We start from the raw sequence: 25,095 nt of genomic DNA on the forward strand, positions 1-25,095 counted from the left end.
ATCAAATCTTACACTGTTAACAGGCAATGTGTATGCAAAATGGACTCCAAGAAAGAGTCGAGGTATGAATACACTTTACATTCTTTTTAAATATCCTAAATTACAGTTACCATTAACAAGTATCATTCTTGGTCGCTTGACTAGAATCAAACTTCTTTATCTTCTAACCAGCACCAAAATACTGATTACCTCTTTGATGAGCAGTTTCCAAATTGGTGTGATTTCAACATCGATAGTGTTTGGTCCACATATTAACCTCCTGTGGAAAGAGATCACACATCACTTCGTTACTAATAATAAAAATGAAATATATTTCTCACCCATTCAAAAAAAGATCTATTCCATGTTCACTTTCTCACTTGTGGGGCCAACATAAGCCTCCTTTGTTATATTCCATCCCCTCCTCTCTCAGAATAACTTGGAAGGGGGTTAGTTTCCAGGTATAAAAACAATAAGCATGATCATATTGCATTTGTTGAATTAGACTCTTTCTGAGGTCTAAATATTTCCCTGATGGTAGTTTAGGTGTTTAAATTTAGCCATGGTTCCATTCAAGTGGTTTCAGGATTGGCACTCTCTCCACTCTGTCTCTCCCCAACTCTGGCTCCGTGAATGTGGAATGGAAGACTCATTACGAAAGAACAGTTTCACTGACAAGGGATACTGTACCTACTTCCCTACTCCTATTCAGTTCTGGGAAGCTGCAGAATTGGTTTTAACGTGAACGAAAAGGTGTTGGGCTCTCAAAAATAGCTCCACAAGGAGTTCTACGGTCCTTTAATTGAAAACTCAGAGATGTGTTTCTTTGATTATGTCAAGAAATGACCCTTTATGGGTTATTTTGTTGTTGAGAATGCTGAATACTTTATCGTACCTCTTACATAGATGTGTAGACCAAAGAGCTTAACAGAATATATCATGAAAGTACTTCTCAACCTTTAATATTCATACAGATAAATTTGTGATCTTGTAAACATTAAAATTCTGATTCAAGAAGGGTGAGGTGTGGTCTGAGATTATGCATTTCTAATAAGCACCCAGGTGATGCTGATGCAGCAGGCTCTGGGTCTCTTCAAAGTACCATCGAACCCCACCCCAAAATGGGGAAAGGAGGATTTGAGGATCATAGAAACTTAGGACTAGCAAGGCGTTTACAGAGCTCTTCCCTTTTTTAACAATGAGGAAACTAAAGCCCAGCAAGGAGAAGCTATTTGCTCAAAACAACACAATGAATTAGTGACAGACTCTTGACATTCAACCAAGTTCCCTTCCCAGGTCATGCTTCTCTGCCCAGTAACTGACTGAGGATTGTGGAGCTACAAGTCTTGCATGATATCCTTCTGCTGCTCTACAATTATTATTTATTTAACTGTGTTATCATAGCATAATGCATATTTCCTGATTACAGTCAAAATTGGTTCAACCTATCATTATACTAACTTTGAGAAACATTATACAGAGTAGAAAGGGAACCAAACCTAGAGTCAGAGTGTGAGACGCAATTCTTCCTCTGTCACTTCATCTGTGAGACCTTGTTTAGGCCATTAAACCTCTCTGAGTCTCAGACTTCTCATCTGTTATATTGAGATGAGGATGTCTATTCTAACTCCCCCCCAAGGTTGCTTTGATGAAGTGAAATAATTGGATAATACTAAACAGAGCATTCCAATGTATTCTGGTATTGATCAGTTAAGATAACTGTTTACTGGTCTGTCTACCTGGCTAACTGGTATTGGCCCTTTGGATCTGGTGTAGATAACAAGAAACAAGGTACCTAATCTCTTGTTCTTCTGTTGTTAAACCTGATCCAAATTTTAGATGTATCTTGGCAGAACTGAGCCAGTCTTCCAAAGAGCTAAAGTAATAACAATGAAAAAGACATAGTTAGCAATAATATTTTTGAGATAACTTTTTTCTTCGTGAATGCGATTGCTCAACTTACCCAATTTTCTGGAACTGTCCTTCTAAGTTGTTCCAAACATATCTTATTTTCTGCACTTTTATACATCTCACCTACAAAAGAAAAGTACCAAAAAGTCTCTAGTCTGAGGATCAGTGGATACACAGGAGTTCATGGCCAAAGAAACACTTGTGGAAGAAGCCTGGATGTGTTTGTTGTCTTGGCTCACCCTGGAGCCTTGAGTTTCTTGCCTCATACCTTCCTCCCCTTTCCAACATTCTCTGCAATTTTGCAAATAGAGCTGGACTGTAATCATAGCTACTGTTCACTGAGTATTTGTGGGGTTGACTTTTTCATTACTCCATGGTAGGGAAGATATTATCTTCATCTTTCCTTTCCCCTTAAGTTCATTTTGATTAAGTAACTTGCCCAAGAGGACACCTATTAAGAAAAAGGGCTGGAAATTGAACTCAAGGCCATCTGGCCCCAAAGTCTAGTGTCTCAAGGATCTAATAGTTAAACTGGTCTCAGAGGAAGGTCTGAGATTCCTGTAACTTCCACTATTCAAGTTGTACTGAGTGAGAGCTGCCTAGTTCATTAATTCTCTAAGTTCAAAACTGTAAGCTAGAAAAAATGTAAAGGCCAAAGATGGTAGATTGTGAGATCCCTGCTCAATTAGAGAACCTATCAATAGGCCATGGAACCACAAACTGCGATTGGCAAATTTATGACATAATAGACACAAAATGGCGGATGAAGACAGCTATGGTAAAGAATAAAGAGGTGACTGCTAAGTTTCACCTCAGACCACAAAATGGAAAACCCCATTATCTCCTGACAATTCCTGACGCTATTCATCACAGAGTGAGAAGAGTGACTCCATCATGGACCTCTTAAATACCTTTGCGATTCCCCTAGCAGGAAACATCTCTGCCTGGAGTATCTCTGCTCCCTTCATCAACTTCCTAGGCTCTGGAAGCCAGTAAGAGGCTGTTAAGCATCATATTTGCAAGAGGTGGAGTTTATCTGTCCATTTTCTGGAACTTCAAACCAGGAAACAGCAATTAAGAAATCAGGAGTCAGCTGTGGGATGATTTCCATCTTTCCGCTCAGAACCAGGAATTGTTTCCATCCCCAGGCTTCCCACTCTTCACTGCTTGTTGGAACAAGTTATAAGAGAATCCTGTTTAACAAGTTAAGCACTGGGTTTCAGTTTTGCACGTGATCCTACAAACTGGCCCTTGGAGTCTCCTCTTAGTCTACGTTTGCTACAGTCTCCAAACTCCCCCTACGAGGCCCTGAACGGTTACCATTTTGGTTTTGTGTTATTACTGTTATTGTCATCATTGTTGCCACAGCTAAGCCTGTGACACATCTTCCAATTTTAATAAAAGTTTCAGTCCTTTATATGAATACACCTCATGATCGCTCACCAATCACCTGAGTGTCGATCTTCTCATTTTAGGTTCACAACAGTCCTGAGAAACAGGCAGAGAAAGTGTTACTACTCTTATTTTATCAATAAGAAACTCAAGGCTCGGGGAGGCAGTAACCAACCAAGCTCCCTGTGCTATATGCTGGTAAACGAAGCTTTCAAGCCTGTGTGCCAGGACTTTCCATTTCACAACTTCTGCCCCTTCCTCATATTTTGCTTGTTTTAATATTCTTCTTTTGTCTGTCCACCTGTTTGTTTATGCAGTTAAAGATTCTAGAGGTCAGCAATACTTTGAGGCCAGGCCCATGAGGCTGATTTGGGATGCCTGCTTCTCCAGGTGAACGGCCACCTAACAGATTAAGCAATCTGTTAGTTGGAGGCTCCTGACCACGTTTTGTTTGTTTCCTTTGGCAGTTAAGACAACTAGGTGATAACAATTGACAGTAGAGAAGCTGCTGAGCAATTGACTTTGGTTATTTAAAAAAACTGACCTTGAGCTCATAAAACCAGCTTAAACAACTGTCTACACATATATAAATTTAAGAGAAAGCAGTCTGTGTTATAAAATGTTTTAAATATGAATGTTAGCTAGTCATAACCCAAGTTGTATTGATTTAATATGATGAGAAGAGAGTAACCGAAATACATCTGAATGACAGAATACAAAATAAGGTCATTTGGCAGACATAGCAAACTCCCTGGATACTCCTGGGTGATAAACCCTGTTACATAGATCACAACACAAGGTATGATGCTACTAAGAGCTAGTATGCACTGAGCATCTACTAGGTACCTCCCACCACATTGATCTTTGTATCTGTTTGTTTTTATTGAATTTCATCAATTAATATTAGAGTAGGTATTATCATCTTTTTACACATGAGAAAACTGAGGCTTGGCCAAGTTGAATGGTTGATCCAAGGTTGCACATTTTAGAAGGATGAAGCTGAGATTTGAACTGAGCTTTGTCTGGCTCCAAAATCTGTATTCTTTATAATGTTCTACATTGTCAGTGAAAGATTGGCACAGCGGAGGATCTGAATTTAATCTTAAATTTGGAGAGAAAAAAGATTCAATTTCTCTAGCCCCTGCAGTAGCCATGAATGAGCTTACCTTTAGGTCTGGCTTCCTTATGGCTCTGTTGATGATATACTCCTCATCGGAGATGAGGGGGTGGTTGGGAGTGAGAGGAAATGTGCTGTTTAATGTGGACAGGCAGATCCACACTACCTTTTTCCAAGAGTAAGTCTGGAATTCATCCTGAGAAAATAAACACCAAAACCCCCAGGAAATTCAGAGAAGTCATCAGGCTAAAGTTCAACCTGAAAAGCATCATTTTAACATAATTCTGTAAGTTTATGGAGTTAATAAACATTCTAGATAGAATGATATGCCTTTGAAAGCTGGTAGACCCAGAGCCTTGAGAGAAAAAGTCTTGTCATCTGTTACTGAGAAACTGGGATGTAAATATGAGGCACTGGCCTGAGTCATGAGGCAAGTCTTAGGCAAGAGCTAGTTTTTCCTATTACCTTCCAACCAAGGGACTATGGCCAGATGCAAATTTCATACTGAAAAAAACCCCCAAAAAACCCCCAAAACAAGCAAGCATTCCAAAGTGTTTCTGCAGGTCTCAAAGGTTAAGAAACCAGGTCAGCTGAACCATCCCCATGTTTTGAGACTTGACTTCAATTCCACCTCTTCCAGAACAACCCTTTAACACTCCCTCATGGGGGTGGAAGCAGTGGGGGTGGGGGTCCTGTCACTATACTAACTCCAAAAGATTCTAAGACATCCAAGTGGATTTTATGTGTAGCATTTACCCATTCAGATAATAACCACTGTTATTATCACATCAGTTTGTAAGGGACCATTCCGGTCCCTGTTAATCTGCTGCTCCCTCTAGTTTTTTTCAGTGATAGAGTCATCAGTGAATGGAAAAGAGATGTGGCTTCAATTAGGGTCATGCATGAAGGTACCTTCCTCAATGATACCTGTGTTAACTTCTTGACAATTGCACATGGGCATGTTCAGTTCATGAGTTCAGTCTTTTCCCCTTTCATTCATCAGATTCTCACTGAGCAGTCGCAATTCTCCACATGGATGAGATATGAGGGACAGTAAAACACGGTCCTTACCTTCAAGATAAGCTAGGAGAACTAAGTGAATAATCCAAGGCAGAAGGTAATTGGGAGCACAAGAGCAGCCTGGTAAACTTCAGGAGCTAGGGAAAATGGCCAAGGAAGTCAAGCCTGGGAAACAACGTGGTGCCTGGGGAATAGAGGTCAGAGGTGAAGACTGTCTCCACCGCACCCACTTCTGCCATGGAGAGTGTCTGAGCTGACTCTGCAGAAAGCAGAGGGAAGGTACAGCAGGTGTTGATTCTCCTGCAGAGAAGCCCACCTCTGTGCCTTTGCTCTTGCTGCCTCCTTAGCCTGGAATGCACATCCTTCTCTCTTCTCTTTATGTCTTCATGGGGCCAGATCCTAACTATCCATCAGGGTCTGGCTCAAAGTTCACATCATGGGAACCTCTCTAATTTCTCTGGGTGATCTTTCCTCTATATCATCAGGGTACTTGAGATTCTTACCACATCCTACCACACTGCATCCCCCTTTGCCCCTTCACCTTATCACTTCTCTTGGACTGTGGGTAGGAAATCATGTCTGGTGCATGTCCTGTGCTCCTGCCAAGCTCAGCACAGATTCTGAGAAAGGAAGAGAAGGAGAGTGAAGAGAGAAGCTCAGGGAGGGAGAGGAGAAGGGAAAGCACAGCCAAGGAAGTAAGGAGGAGAGTGGAATGAAGAGGAAGGGAGGGAAGCAAGGGAAGAGAAAGGAAGGAAAAGGAGAGAAAAAGGGGGAAGGAGAGGAGGGGAGAGCAGAAACCTTAGTAGAAAGTTGAAAGTTAATGAATTAATTTTTAAAGTCGGTAAAATTGGCTCTTACCTCATTTTAAAACAAATTACTAAATCGAATCAAATCAAATGTGCAGGGAGTTACCTTCAGAGACTAAGAATGACCAAAGATGGCTACGTTTCCAATGATCAAGCCACTGAACTGGTGGACGTGTTTTGTATACTGTGGACTATGTGGCCATCACCCCAGAGCACACCATGACGTAGCTCAGAAATACATAGCTTTGCTTTTGAGCACATCGGTGGCTCATGTTATGAGAAGAACTTTGAGTTTCTAATACTAACAGTAATAAAAATAGTTAATATTTATTTAGCACTTACTATGTTCTAGGCACATAATGCTACATGTGTATGATCTCATTTAAAGCTCAAAAACCCTATGAGGTAGTTGCTGTTCATTCTCCTCCCCATTGCACAAGGGAGGAAACTAAGGCACAGTTGGTAACTATCAGGGCAGGGATTTGACATTCTCATCCTGTAGCCCCTCCAGGGTCCCATCTTACCCTCTGCTCTAGTCTATGTTTTGTTTAAAAATACAACTTGATTGGATTCCCGTTATTATATCCAGCCTGAACTAAGATTGCCGAAGGACAAAGTTTCAGTGAAAAACTTGGTATGAAAAGTACATCATTTGTAGGTAAGTAAGAACACAAAAGACAAAAGGAGCATCAGCACCAGAGACCTCGGGTCACCAAGTGAGGACAATGATGAAGGTAACCTACTCTTGGTGCTCTTAAACGAAGCACAATAATACTAACTACTAAATTTCCAATGATTACTTAGCAGTTTACAAAAAACCTTTTGTGTCAGTTGTCTTCTTTTAGGATCACAATTCTCCAAAGTCAGTATTATCGTCTCCATTTTGCAGATGAGCAAACTGCCCACCCACAAGGCCACGAATTACCCAAGCCAGTCTGTTATGGGGAGTAAGAGAGAACAGAGACCTGAGACCAGGTCTTCCCACCCTGAATCTCGGCTCCTTCTTCTCTGTTTCAACAAGTCATCCCATGGTTTGTGGCTCATGTACAAAAATCACCTTGAATTCTGCTCTGTGTAACAAACAGCATCCAGTTTCTCAGAATCTCTGATCTCCTGGCAACAGAGAATCTGATTCCTAAAATCCAGCTGTCACTCTCTGGCCCTGTTACAACCACAAACAGACCTCTGGACTGTCTCTAAAACAGCAAAGGCAAAGTGGAACATTGGCACTCCTAAGTTCTCACGGGCCAGTGTTAATCCAATGTACCAACTGCATGCCTTAGTCTAGGTGGGTATTAAAGGATGAAAGTCGTCTTGTTACAGTTGGTAGCATCACTAAATTGAAGAAGGTGCTTGGATATATTTGCCTCTAAACTCACTTCCTGTCATTCCCTTTTACCACCAGGGTCTTTTAACTCATAATTCTGCATAATGCAAAGTAGAATTCCTTAAGTTAAATAAAGATGCCACAGTGAAACGTTTTTCTTGACTTTTCTCTTATTCACTACCCTTTTAAAGACTGTAAAATCATCCATAGTTTTTGAAAAACTCACCCACCTTTTTTGGGGGGCGAGGCAAAGAAGTGAAGGGACAGTGTGTCCCTAAGAAGCGGTCACTCGGGTGACATCATCGACTTCTCTGTGCTCAGCTTGGTGTTGTCCAGGATAGAAAGAGCACGGGCTCCTTTGTGAGTTCCAATCTCAGCTCCACACCATGTTGAAAAAAATCACTGCAATTCTCTGAACCTGATGTTTTTATCCAGGAAGTGGGGGGATAAAAGACGTGTCACGGATGTTTGAAGGATTACACGCAGTACTACTTAATGACCTGGTCCGGGGTCTGGCCCATAGCTGGGTGTGACAACTGCTGGTGACAGAGCTGTACCCCACTTCCATAGTGTGTTGTTCTTGGGATCTTTCTGTAAATAGAAACTTATTTTCCCTTTAAGGAAACTTTAGAGTTTCTAAGAGTCTATTTCTCTTTTCTGGAAAAGAAGTCTATTTACCTGGAAAAGGCTATTTCCATTTCTATCTGTTTCCCAGCTCTCTCAAGCAGTTAATGATCTTTAACAGCCCTTAAATGCACCAGAAGAACCACGACTTACAGTAATTGCTTTGTAATGCAAATAGTCCAAATTGTTTGCCTGATAAATCTGGAATTTTTAACACCTCAAGTCTCATTGAATAGACTTTACCTCCTCTTTACCAAGAGAATTAACCAGATCCACCTTTGAACTCTTAGAGTAGGACTTCAAATAATTTAAGAGTGGATTTCAAAGAATTGAATGTACACAGAAGACTTATGTTTGACCTGGACCGAAAGAGAATAGAGAAGCAAACTTGGGCTTTTTTTTAGTTCCCTGTGAACTTAAACTTTCTAAACCTGGGAATGCTAACTTTTATACTAAATAAAATGAGTGACCTTGCTTATTTTCCTTCAACTTTTTGCTATAACCTCCTCATCTCTTGGAATTCAAAAGGAGTGTAATGGTCACTCCACAAAATGCAGTATTTCTGAGCTTGCCTTCAGAGGAAAACAGTAACCCATTGCACAGTTCCGGACACATTAGGAAATCAGTATTTTTCACTTGGAGATGGATACACTGCCTTGGATCTGAGCAGGATCCTGACAAGAGCCCACTGTGGTCTGTCATCTCCTCTGGGGCCCCGGAACTCAGTGAGAAGTCCTCCTGGACTGAAACCTCCCACCTTGGTGGAGGTTCTCATATATCTGGGGGTCCTCCGTTGCCGGCTGCTGTCCTCCAGGCTCGCTTCCCATTTTGTATGTATTGTTCAAGTGGCCTCTGGGATTTGCTTCCCATTTTGTTTGGGTGGCTGACTTCTGCTCTTGGGATTTTGTTCACCATTTTTTTCCTGAATTTTCTTTTTAAAACACTGAGATTAAGACTCTGCAGAAGGCAACAATAATTCTAAGGGCCTGATGAAAATGTCTATGGTTATTATGGCCATTTTGAAAAAACATTAAAAAATAAATTCTGATCCTAAGGAAACAGAAGTGCTTCTAGAAGGAGCTTGCATCTCTCTCGCTGTACCTTTAGGACATAAATGTTCTACCTGGTCTTCTCAGGAAACTCTTATCTAGGCCATCTCTAATTCCTAAGACCAAAAAACAAAGGAAAAGAGGCCTTTTAACTCAAACTGCTAAAAGGACTCTCTTGCCCAAACAGCCTCCTTGAAATTGTCTGTCAAAGGCAGATACAAATCTTATAGTCTTTCCCACACATAATAAAAGAATTTGGTCCTATGAGGAAGGAGGCAGACATCATTTATTCCAATTATTATTTATAAACTAGTGACTTTTTTATTGTACCCAATTCATGACTAAAGTTTTAAAATGAAAACTAGGAGAACTCTGTCTATGTCTGCCTGGACATCTTTATGTCTCTGTATGTGCCTTACAGACATCGTGTGTTTCTACCTTTGGGCAGAATTGCCAAATTAATCTGTAAAAGAGTTCTATTTAATTGGCTTAAAGAAAATTAATTACTCAAATTAATTCTCAGAAATATAGTAAAAACTAACCCAAATGAATTTCAGGTTTGTGTGATCTGGGAAATACTCTGTATTAAATTAATATTCAGTAGTAAAGGTAAAGTTTGTTTTAATTAATACAGACATGTCTTTAGAGTCATCAGCATTATGTATAATATTTTTATTGTACCTAAGTTTACTAAAAGTCAAATAAGTTATCTCTGTTACAAAATTTGTCAGCAAGGAAAATAACTTGGTATGATATTTTCTTAAGTAAATTAAATAAATGTAGATGGGATAAGAGTTTTTAAGTAAACTCTTTTAAGAATAATTGTGTTGTATGATGTGTCTACCTCAAAATAGTTACCCCAAACCTTTTTGGAACTTGAAACTTTAGGGTCTTGCTAAATTAAGTTAAATGATGGAAATTTATTAAATATCTAGGTAATTCCCAAATAAGATACTGAAACACTAATTACTGAAGATAGGCTTCCTTTTACAGAGAAACTAAAGGTATTTGGGGACTATTAGTAAATACGTTTGGTTCTCTTCTATAAGAAAGCACAAGTTTTTAAAAATTATAAAAAGTAATTATAAATTTGCCAATCTAGATTGCTAATGCAAAAGTTCATAATTGCTTACTTCTTGATTTTTTACTAAAAATGAAGGTTTCTAAGGCTTAAATATCCTAATTAATATATGTAATTAAACCTACTAATATTAATAAGGACAATATTTTCATATTCAATGATACTTTTTTAAGGGTATAAAGATTAGAAAAGCATTTTTTTAAGGGAAAAGAAAATAATTTTGTCCAAAAGTTGGTTATTTCTACATGGGAAAGAAAACAAACGGCAAACTTAAACACATATAGAAAGCTATAGAATGTTTGTAGGGAAAAAAAAATTTGGAAAGAATTTTTTGTGCAGTCAAGACTGGCTAAGATTGGGATGAATTTAATTAAATGAATAAATTTTAATATCAAAAATAAGCTGGTGCAAAATTTGGTTTTTCTCTGTTAAAAGGACAAGGCTTTTCGAGATTATTGGTCTGGTCTTAATAAGAAATTGTAAACAAGGATTTTCTTTACCTTTAATGTTATCTGTCTAGAAAACAAAGTTTCTACAATGTGTAGCTAAGGTTATTTATAACTATATAACCTTTCATATTTGCCTATGAAGTCTTTAATTGTCATTTTGGTTAAATGAACAACTAAACATTGTTTCATAGTGATTTATGAGCCTACTTGTCCAAGTATATAAAAAAAAGGCATTTGATATTTTTGACAAACTTCCCCAAATCAAATTCTAATTTTTAACTTAGAACTAACTTTGAGGTATGAGATGTTCCAGAAGACCCCTGAGATTGCCCACAGATTTGTTCTTTGTCCTTATAAAAAGGGAGATGTTAAACAAATTAGGCTTGTTTGATCTGTTAAATTACATGGGAAGTGTTATCAACTAAGAAGTAATACTGTCTTCTTTATGTTGTGTCTGGATAGGTATATACTGTAAGTGTTTCAGAAACTGAAATTTCTGGAAATCTAATATGTCCTGGCATAATGTTATCAGTTATAATCCTAGTTATTAAATTAAAGTGTTGTATGCCACAGAAGAAACCTAATTCCCTGTCAATTGCATTGTAACCATACCATCTAACTCTTTTATCAAGTACATATAGTTATTGTTTTACTCTGATGCTTTTATAAATACATTTCATCTTTAGAGACATTCACATAAAGGACTCTGACACTTTCTCTAGAGGACAGGTTTCTGACAAACTTTCAGATCTTACTATTGAACTGGGTAAGAATTTATAGCACTCTAAAGAAGAAACGATGGCTTCATAAAACTGCTAGCAAAAAAACAAGCTCAAGAATCAATTCTAGCGGGAGAGTATAGCTCCAGTGGTAGAACACATGCTTAGCATGCATGAGGTCCTGGGTTCGATCCCTAGTATCTCCACTGAAAAACCAAATAAATAAATAAACTTACTCACCTCCCTCTGCAAAAAAAGAATCAGTTCCATAGGAATGAGTGAACTGATGAGGATGATTATAACTTTCATGTTTTTTCTTTAAAATATTGCCAGTTATTTTATATTTTGCTTTTCTAGATTTAAGGAAACTTTTTCTCTCAAGCTGTGACTTGTAGCAGTTTGATAATGCACACTTTGCAAACAAAGATAAAACTTTTATCTTTTTCTCCCTATCCTATTCCTCTAGAATTTGGAAACTCTTAGTGAGTATTCTTATTTTCATGGCAATATAGTTACTTGCATAAATTCAAAAAGAATCTGTTCTCCTTTTAACAGGACACAATTGAAAACATTGGTTATATAACCAAGGCTTTGACTGGAATGTCCTGTTCGACAGAGACATAGATTGACTCAGATATGACCAGACAGCTGTAAGGCACTAAGATTGACTTTATGGAGCCAATAAAGACTCTTGGAAATAGCTGCCTAGTATCATGCTTACAGAGTTCCACAGAAACATTACCAGGTAAGTAAAGAACGTCAGTTCCTGGCAGGTGCAGGAACCTCAAGATATTTTGAGGATCTCAAGCAGAGAAGAATTTACCCAAATTTGTAGGTTTTGAAGGTCCTGGCCTGGAGAGGCCTTTTAAAATTTCAATCTGAGATTCCTTATGAAAAGTTCCAGCAAAGCAGATTTAAAAGAGCCTATATGATCAGTTGCTATTTTTTTTCACTCATGTAAATAATCAGGCCATATATATTGAAAACAGATTTATGTTGCAAGCAAATTAGTCTTAATTTGGCTATATAAATGAGAATGATTTTAGAGAGAAAAATTAGGTTTCAATAATACATCTTTGGTACATTCAGTTCGAGTGCTGTTAATTGTCTTTGAGGTTTGGGCAATTACCTGTAAACTAGACTAGATCCTGAATTCGTCCAGATTTCTCCAGTATCTGGTATGACTCTCCAAACTAATGTTTCTGGTTTTTCTTCCATTCTTTTAACTTGGAATCACTGAGAACTAAAATTGCCATTTACCTAAACACCCAATGACCTCACAGAGGCATGTCAAACTGCAGAACAGGCTTCAGCTCCAACATCTAGAAACCTTCAGCTGGCTCCCCTCTGGACTTGGTGGTTTATTGCAATCCAGATTGCAACTAGCTATGCTAATTATTTTTCTAGTTTGTTCTCTCTTTCTTGTTGTTAAGCTGTTCATACTTTGTGTCTCTCACTGCTATATTATGACACCCCTCACAGGAAAAATGACAGCTCAACATCTGGAGATGATTGAAGAGCTGTGAATTTCTCTTGTTTTGAATGCTGCCTAAGACACACTTCCTAGATATCTCTTTATTGCTCAAAGGTGGTCATAAACTCTCTAAAAGCACACACCTCCCACACGACCACGTCTCTCTCTCTCTCCTCTGTGAGACATGGCTTTCTGGGAATAAGCCTTCCTAGTGCCAAGGGAGTTGAGACCAATGCCAAAAAACTAAATGGTTGAACATCAATGCTTTCTAAGGGAGAAATTTGAAAGAAAAATCAAACTGGACTCAATATTGCTAAGAGAGCTCTCTTAAATGGAGTCAGGAGGCCATTAAGGAACTGTGACATGCACCTCTTAGCCTAGATAGAATCTGAACTTTTGACTTGATGAAGTCATCCACAACACCTGCCAGAGACTCAAGATATTTCTCAGAACCTTACCCTAAGACAAATCATGTCAATCTATCCATTTATTGGACCCCTACCCTAAAATGACTGATTTTTAAGGACAAATATTTTCTGACCTGTGTTAGAGTCAATCGCAATTCTCTCCAGGCAACTTTTAACAACCTTGTGCTTTTTTGTCTTTATAAGCCCCTGACACTTTCTCGTCCCCAGAACACTCTTTCAGGGTTACCTGTATATGTCTCCCAAATTGCTGTTCTTAAGACCCCAAATAAACTCTTATCTGTAGCCTTTTGCATTATTTTCGGTTGTCACAGGGTATGTTGAACCACATCCTCCAAAAAGGAAGTGGGGGAGGGGTGACCAAAGCAGGAAAGTTATATGACAAAGCAAACACAATATCCATATTTTTATGTAAAAAGAAGAAATCCTGAACAACTCAGCATAAATTTTGTTTTCACTGCTTACAGCTCTGGATTCATGAGCATTTTTTTTAACATTTTTATTGTGATACAGTAAACTACACATATTTCAGATGTACAATTTGATGAAATTTGATAGATGCATACATCCATGAAACCACCACCGCAATCAAGATAGACAACATTTCCATCACTCCCCAAGAGGTGCAATTTTCAAATTCCCAATTTATCTCTTCCCACCCCCTTTACCCTCTGGTAATCATAAGTTTGTTCTCTATGTCTGTGAGTCTATCTATGTTTTGCAGATAAGTTTATTTGTGCCCCTCTTTTTTTTTAGATTCCACATATAAGTGATATCATCTGGAAATTTTCTTTTTCTTTCTGGCTTACTTCACTTAGAATGATGATCTCCAGGACCATCCATGTTGCTGCAAATGGCATTACTTTATTCTTTTTTATAGTTGCATACTATTCCATCGTATATACCACATCTTCTTTATCCAGTCATCTGTTGATGGACATTTAGGTTGTTTCCATGTCTTGGCTATTGTAAATAGTGCTGCTGTGGACATTGGGGTGCATGGGTCTTTTTGAATTATATTTTTCTCTGGGTGCAAGCCCAGAAGTGGGATTGCTGGATCATAAGGTAAGTCTATTTTTAGTTTTTTAAGGAACCCCCATATTGTCTGCACCAATTTACATTCCCACCAACAGCGTAGAAGGGTTCCTTTTTCTCTACATCCTCTGCAGCATTTATTGTTTGCAGACTTTTAATGATGGCCAGTCTGACTGGCATGAGGTGACATCTCATTGTAGTTTTGATTTGTAGTTCTCTAACAGTTAGTGATGTTGAGCATCTTTTCATGTGCTTGTTGGCCATTTGCATGTCTTCTTTGGAGAGATGTCTATTTCGGTCTTCTGCCCATTTTTTTTTACTTAGGTTGCTTTTTGGGGGGTATTAAAGTGTTTGTATACTTTGGAAATTATTCCCTTATCCATCCCATCATTTGCAAATATTTCTCCCATTCTGTAGGTCATTTCTTTAACTTCTTTATGTCTCCTATGTAAAATGGGTGAAAAGTAATCTCTACCAGTGAGGACCAAATGAGGCAACATACATGCAAATCCTTTGCAAACTATAAATCTCAATATAAATAGCCCTGTGTTATAGATAATGTCCTCAAAATGATTTGTCTTAACAAAAAATCATCTCTGAGAGCCCAGCCTACAGAGTTTCAGGGATTTCTAACTGAACGCTTAACAAAAAATGGTTTTACATGGAGGAAGGGGGAATGGTATTCAGAAGAGGAAAGGAGTACCTAAAAGAAACATAATGGCGGCATCTTCTCTTACTTTCTCAGCCATGGCTTTCACTTTAGTGTCTTTGTGATGAAGTGTTGGTGGAAATCGCAAGACCATTTATGAAAGAGTCAGTTCATTTACTAAATTAAATTAAATAAATATTGAGTACCTGCTATGGCCATGTGCTAGGTGCTATGGGAAATAAAAAGCCATGACCACTATCTCCAAAAAGCTTACAGTCTAATAAAAGAAAAGGCTATAAAAAGGTATGTAACATACTAGAGGAAAACCCTGAACTTAGAGAGTCAGAGACAAGTTCAAGTTCTTTGTCCATGCCACCTCCTTTACCTGGACCATTCCCCATGTGCTCCTCCCCACCAGCCACCATCACCTTCTAATTCTTTATCATCCTCTGATGCTCAGAAAAGCCTTTCCTGGTTTTCTTGACTTAGTCAAATCCCTTGTCTGTAATCCTACAATAACCATGAACCTTTCCTAAGTACCACTTACGACAGTCAGAGGTTTGCATTTATTTGTGTAGAGATCTGATGAACTTCATGACGTCAAGAACCCAGATTTTCCTAACAGTCATACTCCCCCCACTTCCCTACCCACAAGCTAGCGGTGTGGCTGGCATACAACCTGGGCTCATCAAATTTATGAAGGAAGGAAGAAGGGAAAGAGGGAGAAAGGAAGGGAGGACAAAATCCTGGCTGACACTTAGATGGTTGCAAATTCACTTGTCCTCTCTGTATCCTCATCTGTAAAATAAAAATGAGCATGCCATTTCCCAGGGTTGTTATGGGAATCAAATAATATAATCAATGAGATGCCATTTTATAAGATGTAAAATGAATGGCATTTTAATGTAAGGCAGACTGCAGAAAGCATTACAGCAGTCAGAGTTAAAAATACAGAGCTAAAAGAGAATGAACAGGTGATTAATTCCCTCTGGAATTAGGGCAGAGAACGGATCAACAAAGATTTAATGGAGAAGGTGGTATATGGCTGAGGAATGAATAGGTTTTAATAAGTAGAGATAGAACATCTACTTCGTATGTTTACTGTGTAGAGGGGGTGTGTGTGTGTGAGTTGACTCCTCTCCAGAATGTCACTCTGTGAGAAGAGGGATTTCCATAGCTGTTCATAACTGTATTCCCGGTGCTTATCGCAATGTTTGGTACATAATTGATGCTCAATAAATACTTACTGAATGAATAAATAAGGGAACGAATGAAGGAAGGAGATAGGAAATATCAGAAGAAATTTTATGAGTAAAAACATACACAAAACAAAGTATCTGGTTCCCTTAGAAAATGATGTGATGTGGGGAGCCTGGGCTTGGAGAGACCAGGTTGCAGAGGAGGAGGGAGGAGTGGAAGCAGGAATCCAGGAAACATAAACACAGACACTGGTGGCTGATGAGCATCTTGGTGGGCTGGTGGACTCTGCATGCCATGCGCATGGCCGGTTTGCCAGATTTCTAAGTGTTCAAACTACAGCCCGTAGCACGACATCTTTAGGTGCAACAAGGGAAAACATTCCCCGTTAAAGCATTGAAATGAAATGCCCGGAGGCAGGCCTAATAGCCCATCATCACAAAGTTCTCCTCTGCACTTCGGGAGCCTCTGGCAACACGGGACATACAATGACAGTGAAGGGAAAAATGTATTTGTAATTATGATAAAGATGAAAACTACGGAAATCATCAAGAGCATCTGAATTCAAAGAGGCCAATGAATGTAAATCATGTTATTCGCATAGCAATGTGGCATCCTCCAGATATTGGTTAAAATTCAGAAGTAGATGAATAATAAATAAAATGCCATTTTTTACATTATAAAATAAAAATGTAATTACTCTTATCTTTTGGAAAAATCTCATTCTTAGAGGTCCTTAATAAGAAAAGGGGAGCAGAAAATAAACTGGGTGCTAAAGACTTCGAGTCAGTATATCACATTACTATTTTTTTTAGTGTTAAGAAATGATTACCCAATCAGTATCTGTGATAATGATCTGTAATCTTACTAGCGTGAGATTGATGATAAATACCAAGTACTGATTTTTTAATAACATGAAAAACAGATACAACACATTTTCAGGTATGAGTCACCCAGTCTTCCTTCCTGGGAAATCTTTACTGTCCAGCTATTATAATTCAGATAATGTCTTTCTTCAGGTGTCATTTTAATGCAAACAACCTAACAGCAGACTTTTAAACTATTGGTGCCCAAAGCTTATTTTAATCTAAGGCTCTCTGAGTAAAAGTGTTTGAAATAATTGAGTTCTTGTCTAATTACATAAAGACTAATTTAGCACCTCATTTATTTGGAGAGTCTCTGGCATAGCAAATCCATTTAAACTGACGCCCAAGAGCAAGTAATTAAAAATTAAAGACGAAAACGGCAAGATGGAAGCTGATTTCAATAGCTCTGATTATTTGTAGAGAGCAATGAAAGGGAGAAGGGCAAAGAAAGAGCGGGGAGAATGGAACGCAGCCCCCTAAGGCACTTATGCCTGTTTGAATCCTTCCAATATATATTGGTCCAGTTGCAAAGCTGACCCCATGCAACTAAGAGAGGTGACCTGACTGAACACGGATGACGGCTGGGGATTCCTAGCTACAGGACGCCTTCCCCATGTCTCCTGTCCTGGAAGGAAATGCCAGGGCTCCTGGCTAGTGAGGGAAGGATGCAGCATCCAGATGAGTAGGGCCATTAGACATCGGTGTTTCTGGTCCATAGCAAAGCCCTTTTATACAGCAAGCATGTGGAGCTGCTTGAGCAACAACACAGACACACAAACACACACATACACACACAATCAAAATGGTCTTTGATATTGCATTTTACAGTTTGTGAATGGCTGTTACATATGTGATCTCGCTTCATCCTCACACCAAACCAAGAAAGGACAAGTGCCTTTTACTAGACCTGTTTTGTAAATAGAGACCCTGAGGTCCTGCAAGTTTAAGTAAAAAGCTAAGGGGGGGGGGCGATACAGCTCAGTGGTAGAATAAGTGGTGCCTAGCATGCCCAAGGTGCAGGGTTCAATCCCCAGTACCTCCAGTAGAAAAGAAATTTAAGTAAAGAAACTTAATTACCTCCCCCTGCAAAAAAAAAAAAAAAAAAAAAAGAACGTCACACATCTAAGGTGCTAAGACTAGAAGTTCTAGAAGTTCAAAACTTTGGATTCCAAAACCCAAAATGCACCATTTCCCTGTTGGATGGCACTTTTTACTTCTTTCACTCTTGCCAGATCTTTCTTTTTTCTTTATAAATTTTAAGGTTTTTTTAATTGAAGTACAGTTGATTTACAGTATTATATTAGTCTCAAGTGTACAGCATAGTGATTTAGTATTTCTACAGTCATATTCCATCGAAAGTTATTACAAAATAGTGGCTATAATTCCCTGTGCCGTACAATATACACTTGCTTATGTATTTTACACATAGTAGCTTGTATCTTACTACTTCTTTCTTTCTTTCTCTTTCCTTCCTCTTCATTTTCCTTTTCCCTACTTCCTTCTCCATTGTCTTCGTTTTGCTCCCTTCCTTGCCATTTCCTTCCTCATTTCCTCTTATTTCTGTCTGTGCCTTGACCTTGCTAGCAACCTCAGAGCTTACAGCTCCGCCGACCAGGTGTTCTCCCATCAGAAGAGTCTGGGGGCACATTCTGAAAGGCAGAAAGCTTTTCTGTTTCTGAGGTTGTTTCTGTTGAAGCAAAAGCATTGCCCTCTGAGAACTAGTTGGAAGAAATGGAAGTAACTGCAGGGTAGAGTATTTTCCAAATCCTCCTTTCATGCCCAAAATTAAGAATCTCATAGGTCCTTAAGTTCACATGGAGGGGGTTGATCTATGAAAGGATCCCAAAGATGTGGTTTTCCATTTGTTTTTATGTTTCCACCCTGAGCCCCAGAAAACAAATCTCTCTCTACCCCTGTTCCAGCAAGACACTCAGGCTGTGTGTAAGAGGACCACTTACAACACTTCACTAAATATGAATCATTCTCCTTGAAATTATATAAATATATATTGGCTGAGCCATATAGCAAATGTCCAGGCCTCTATTTGTCTCCCAAGGACCAAATGAGCTCATAAATGGGAGTGAGGACTACCTATGGCAATGTTGCACAAGGTAGGGTCCCTTATCAGAAGCATTAGCATCACTTCAGAACTGGCTTAAAATGCAAATTCTTGAGGCCCAATCCAAATCTAAAGAATTAGAAACTCTGGGGATGGGGCCCAGCAATCTACGTTAAGAAACCTTCTGGATGATTCCGATGCCTGTGGAAGTTTGGAAACTACTGGTCTCAGTGCAGTTGCATGGGAAATAGCCTTGAACTAGGAGCTGGGATAAATGCAACTTAGTCCTGGTTAGGTCTTCTCTCACCAAGGAGTGTGGGTAAGTTGTGTCCCCTCTCCAGGCCCCATTTCCTCCCCATCAAAGGACGAAGTCTTCCTTGGTGAGCACCAGGCACTCTTCTCTCATGCAGATTCCCTGAGCCTTCATGAACTATGGCTTGAGGCAGCCTAACTTCATCAGTATGACTTACTCTTACTCCACTAGAATCTAGCCTTCTTAAGGTCTTGAACTTTATTCTCCAAGAATCTCGAGTTAAATTATAGTTGAACTTGGGAGGAACTGCTTCAGCTGTCACCTGTGTCATGGTTCATATGTCAGCTAAGCTGAGGCATAGAATAGGTGGTTCTTGAAGTGACCAAGATCCAGAAATAAGGGGTGGGGCTGACCCCAGGGAAGCCAAGTTCACAAAGACAAACCTCATCCCAGTCCTAGTTTCCCTGGGGTCTAGCCCCAACTCCATTAGATTGAATTGTGGAACTTTTGTTTTTTCATCAGTTATTAGACTAGTTGCTGTCCTCTCCTTCTGCTGCAATAAAGAAAATGTTTAGAGAGGTTGTTGTACATAAAAAAAAAGCTAACAGCCCAGTAGAGTTTGATTTATCTAGAATTGGGCTGTCGTTCTGGGTCTTTTGGGCTGATGCATTGGGAGACCCACTCAGTAAAAGACAGACAGAAATAGGTCCTCTGTGAGACTGTACTTTGACTCTTATCAAGAGGAATATCTACTTTAGCCTGTCAACCGCCACGTATTTATGGAATCTGTACCCCGTGCAGCATCTAGGGATGCAGCAATTAGCAAGTTGGAAATGGCCCCTTCTCTTGTGGAGCTGACAGTCCAGCAAGAACAGTGCTCATCGCCTAAGTGTGATGAGTGTCAGTGTCGAAGAGAATATAGGGACTCTCACCTGACACCAGGACCTGGTATTAGCAGAAAAGGGCAATGACCTCGGGGACAAGATGGCTGCATTTTTACCCTAGCACGTCTGCAGGATGTAACACACCCTTACCAAGAACCGTGGCTCCCTCAAGGAGCTGTGGAAGACTGTATCCTCTGCCGGGTTGGGGAGGTTGCTTCCCATCTCCTCCCCCTTCTCCTTCCTCCCTTCCCCCAGGGATGCTCCACTGGAGGAGGGCTGGGATAAGCATGGATATGTCAGGATGCAAGGCAAAAATGATTGTGAATGTTACTGCCTGGAGCCTGACTTTCCTTCACACTACCTATTACTTGTAGCCAATAACATGATTATTCCCTACTCCAATATTCACTAAAATCACAGTTTTAAAAGGACTACCCTGTGACATAGGTCTTCTTCATGAAATCCCATCATACACAAGTTATTCAACTCTTGGTAAATAAATGAAAGGCTGTGGCAGAACCAAAGGCTGGAACCTCCAGCTGCCGCCTGCCCTGCGCCCCTCTCCCCACAGCCATCCCATTACAAGACGTCGGCGGGAAAAGGCCGCAAGGTACAAGACCAGGGACACACTTACTGTTGTCCTCAGCAGCACGACATCTGCTTCTTGCAAGGAACACGGGATGCAGTTTGCCCACACGTGCCAAGCGGGTCTCCAGTAAAACACCAAGGGGAGAATCCCGAAGGAGAAAATGGAGCCAGCGAGGCAGAGGGTTTTCCGGCAGCTTTGAGTCCGGTAGCCAAATATCTCCTGGGACAGAACCAAAATGATCCCGAATAAGCACAATAAACAACAAAGGAACAAACTGGAATTTGGGTGATAAAACTGGAGGGCAGAGAATGAAAAAGTGGAGGAGGGTGAAAGGAGGACAGAATGAGGGGTGGAAAAAGGGTTACCGAATGCAAGTTCATGTGCCCGCCGCACCATGAGGCCAAACAAACTGAAACATCCAATTTTGGAGCAGAGAAAGGTGTATCACAGAGCTGAGGAAGGAGGACAAGGAGGCTTATGCCCAAGAAAATCCTGAACTCCCCGAAAAGTTTCCGCAAAGCATAGGCTTTTAAAGGAGGCGGGGTTGAGGGTACGTGATCAGCTCGTGCACAATTCTCTGATTGGTGGACGCTGAGGTAACAGGGCGGTCAACACTCAACCCCTAGGCGCCAGAAGGTCTGGGGCCACGCGCTCCCGATCATTAAGTAGTTCATTTTCTCTCATTTGGTGGTGTTTTTAAGCATCTGAAATATCAGGAAATATACATGAGATATTACTATGTGGGTACTTCAGAGAGGAGCTACAGCGGAGGTTATGGGGGAGGGGTCTGTCCCGGGAAGGCCCCACATGGTCCTGCTTAGTTACAAAAGTGGGGAGAAAGACTCCGGGCAAAGTGTAATACACGATCCCAGGCCTCCAAGAAGTTGGAATCTAACTGGGAAATTCAGCTTCTACAATTTTAGCATGTGGCTGCTCTGATGCCAAACCTATACTACATGATACATTATCTTGGGGGTTTGGGGCTTTTTTGTTTTTGTATTTTTACTATTTCCTCTTTTTTTTTAATTGAAGGATAGTGGATTTGTAATGTTAGTTTCAAGTGTACAGCAAAGTGATTCAGTTATATACATATGTGCATGTTTATTTTTTATTTTCAGATTCTTTTCCGTTATATGTTGTTACAAGAAATATATATATATGTTGTTACAAGAAATATAGTTCCCTGAGCAATACAGTAGGTCCTTGTTGTTTAGCTATTTTATATATAGAGAGAGAGAGAATGTCTGTTAATCCCAACCCCCAATTTATCCCTCCCCATCCTTATCTTGTTTAAGTCTCTCAAGCATCCCCTGAGTAGGATAATGTTACCTTCACTTCATAAATGATGAGGCTGAGCTCAGAAAGTCTGAATGTAATGACATGTCCAAGGCCACACAGCTGGCAAGTTCTGCTGCCAAGGTTCAAACCTAGATCCGTCAGCCTCCAAGTCTTGCACTTGCTCCACAGCCTTCACAGAGGTGCCCATGAGCCATGTGACAGAAGAATGAGGCAGCAGCAGCAATGAATGATTCCCTTGGCTGGGATCAGCAGCACCGTGGGCAGGAGGTACTAGAACCAGGTCTTGAGTTTGGAGTAAGGATTTGGTGAAAGTATTTGACCACACGAAGATGAACAACTAAATCCTAACTTGTCTTTGGAGGTTTGGGGTAGAGCTATGCATTCCCACCCTCCTCTCTTGTTCAGTAACAAAAAGAATGTTACATCGGGGGATGGGGGGAAGCCATAGAGACGATTTGATTTATTTCAACTCATGCTTACCGAGCAGCTGCTATGAGGGGTCAGGAAACCCTGGAGGATACAAATATGAAGAAGATAAGAGTCTGACCTCTAACAAATTTATAATCTGGACAAACTTCTTCTTTCCAAGTGAAGCCTGGGACAGAATGGAAAACCAGCCCTGAAGTGTATGGCCAGAGTTCCACGGCTCTGCCCCAATAAGCTGTAGGTGAAGTTTAAATTGGTTATAATGACTGCAACTGACAGGAAGGAGAGTGCCTGGGGGAAAAGCACATTCTGTTAGCACAAGACTGTTAGAGTTCAAAGCCTAGTCTACCCCTTACTGGGTGTGACCTTGAACAAGTTAGTTAACCTCTTTATTCCTCAGTTTGTCACCCATAAAATGTGGGTGGTGGCGATAGCACCCACTTCACAGGACTGCTGTGACATTTAAATGAGTTACTATACGAAAATACTACATAAGCATTTACTACCACTGCTGCTGCTCCCACTGTTTCACCATTTCCTGAACATAGACCTGAAATGCGACCCTTGGGTTTATCGGCATTTAGATCTAAGAATTCCTAGTGTCAACAGTTCTACTTTTGTTAGAATTGCCTGTTAGGATAAAGGATCTGAAACATGTAACTTTAAAACCACCAACTTCTCTTTCTCATTTGATGAAGATATCTTATCAGAAAAGTTTCTGTGCTTCTGGGCTGAAAGCTGCTTTCACATGTAATCAGGAGGTTACTTCCTCTTATTAGCAGTGCACGCAGGTGCTGAACGTTTTTCTCAGGTCTCGGCCACATCTGGCGTGCCTTTGATAAAATGCTCACCTCACCTCAGAAATACAAGCTCTTGACTGATTTTGCAAAGTAGCATGTCGATCCTGACATGCATACTCAAGCTGTTGCTCCCCAGATGCCAAGGCTGGAATGGTTCTGTCCCCTCATCATGCCGGAAGCAGTGCTTTGTCAGACCCAGATGGAGTATGGTCCCAATCCTCAATTCCAGATCTGTCCCAAGTCCATCCCACCATCTATTCCCATGTGCTTTTATCATGTTCCTACACTTTGGAACAGATCACCTTCTACCCGCCCTCTCCACCTGGCCCCATTTTAAAAAATCATCTTTTAAAAATATTTAAAAGCTTCTTTATCTTGCCATTCAACTGAGCCCCCATATAATTTGCCAGAGTTATGCTGGTTCTATGAGCACCAATCTCCCTGTTACCATGCCTTCTTTTACAGGCTATGCAATTAGAGCTCTCTGTAGTTTCCAAAGTGTCTTCATGTTCATTATCAAAATAAAGCAGGAATTATTACCTTCCATTTCCAGCTAAGAAAGCTGGAATTTCAAGTTATTTTAGTAATAGTTATTATTAGCAACTAATGATTTGGAAACAAAGACAGAACCTAACATTGACTGAGCACTTAAAAGCTTTTCACTAAGCACTTTACACACACTTACATTTCGTTGCAAAAGATTAAATAAGTTTCCCAAGGCACAAGGCTCAGATTAACTCAGAACTGGGCCTCCAGTCCAGATCTTGACAGCACATGGAAGATAATGTGAGCTAACCGTTTCTACTCTAAGGCTCTTCTTTATTCTGTTTTTAGTTTCAGTTCAATTTAAGAAATGTTTTTTTTTTAAGTGTCCACCAAATCGTATCCTTGTGCTAGACACAGAGATGAATGAGAAAATGTTTCCAGCCTCACGAAGCTCGTTAGTTTAATAGGAAGCTCAAGAAACAAATAAACAAACAAAAATTAAATAAGGTTAGAGCAATAAAAGAGTTATATAGAGGAGCGACCAAATAAATTGTCATCTGAATGAGGTGCCATTAGCAATAACACCAAAACAGTGCAGGTAGACCAGAAGTACTCCAGGCAAGCCAGGGAAACACCCCCTAATGATACCACAGTGTTACTCTAAAAGCTTACCTGCTTTCAATCTGTGGATATGACACCACCAGTTAGTAGCTCATGGCCCATAACCTATCGAACTTTTCAATAGGAAAGCTGAAATAATGTGGACAAAGAGCATTCAATTATTGCTTGTCGGAGTGAGTTGAACTGTACGACTTGGAGTTAACTGCATTGCAGGGACTATTAATAGCTACTGGATTTAAAATTGCAAAAATTAGTACAGTGCTGTTTTTTGTATTACCCCATAGCAATTTCCTTCCTGCATTACGGGGTGCCTTCCATGTCCCTGAAAATGCTTGAGGGAATGGTCCCTGCTACCTAGCCCTCCACCTACTCCTTCCTCCCATAAAAAGAAATCAATCAGAAAAAAAAAAAAAAGTTGGGAAAACGTCCAAAGAATATTACCCCCTTGGCAGTCTACGTGCATTACCGAATAGCATGCTGTCCCTTTCTTTAGCCCCCGCTGACCCACACATCCTCCTCCTCCCTCTGTCCCTGGGCATCTACAGCCTTTGCATCCCT

The 25,095-nt window shown here is 40.0% G+C and overlaps 1 protein-coding gene across 1 annotated transcript in view; it reads right to left on the reverse strand.

Moving 5' to 3' along the window:
• The window catches only part of ATP13A4 (ATPase 13A4), a 116,209-nt gene that overhangs the window by 59,262 nt on the left and 31,852 nt on the right, over window positions 1-25,095 (reverse strand). The window contains exons 2-6 of the mRNA XM_015236588.3: window positions 20,951-21,124; window positions 4,449-4,595; window positions 1,943-2,013; window positions 1,775-1,855; window positions 190-259 (exon numbers count right to left, since the gene is read on the reverse strand). Coding sequence (XP_015092074.2) covers window positions 190-259; window positions 1,775-1,855; window positions 1,943-2,013; window positions 4,449-4,595; window positions 20,951-21,124 — 543 coding nt within the window. The remainder of the gene's footprint in view (window positions 1-189; window positions 260-1,774; window positions 1,856-1,942; window positions 2,014-4,448; window positions 4,596-20,950; window positions 21,125-25,095) is intronic.

This window comes from Vicugna pacos, chromosome 1 (assembly GCF_048564905.1).
Source record: "Vicugna pacos chromosome 1, VicPac4, whole genome shotgun sequence".
NCBI lineage: Eukaryota > Metazoa > Chordata > Mammalia > Artiodactyla > Camelidae > Vicugna > Vicugna pacos.